General features: G+C 43.5%; 1 protein-coding gene across 1 annotated transcript; it reads right to left on the bottom strand.

The window, feature by feature from the left end:
• Nucleotides 1–42: 42 nt before the first annotated feature.
• On the bottom strand, nt 43–252 carry PHALS_03950 (uncharacterized protein; the record flags this gene model as incomplete). The annotated part of the gene is made up of 2 exons (XM_024718247.1): nt 43–91; nt 149–252. 2 exons carry the CDS (start codon nt 250–252, stop codon nt 43–45), a joined length of 153 nt encoding a protein of 50 aa, XP_024583664.1.
• Between the last annotated feature and the right edge of the window lie 134 nt (nt 253–386).

Raw genomic sequence — 386 nt, 5'->3', positions numbered from 1 at the left:
GTGCAGGACATGGTATTGTCCAAAAGAAAAACAGCGATACTGTTAGTAGCGTTGAAAAAAGGCTCGGACAGCAAGAGCGGCTGTAAGCTTTCTATTCGATTTACAGGCATATCAGTATTGAGACCTTGGATGTCGAGATCTCCAGAACTCATCCTCGTTGAAATAGATAAAGACAGCTTTGATTTGGGACTTCGCAAACTTGTTAAAACGAAGGCCTATTTCCATAAGTCGCAATTTCCGAATTACGGTCATGTTTTGAGCGAATTGGGGCGGTGATAAATCTGTGCGTCCTAAGACGAAAGACCAAATCCTGATGTCACTTAGGATTGTCGATTCTTGTCACAACGCGACGAAAAATATGAGTCAGCAGCACCGAGTGATGTGCG

The sequence above is a fragment of the Plasmopara halstedii genome, assembly GCF_900000015.1.
Source record: "Plasmopara halstedii genome assembly, contig: Scaffold_2439, whole genome shotgun sequence".
NCBI lineage: Eukaryota > Oomycota > Peronosporomycetes > Peronosporales > Peronosporaceae > Plasmopara > Plasmopara halstedii.
This window is presented reverse-complemented; position numbering and strand designations above follow the sequence as displayed.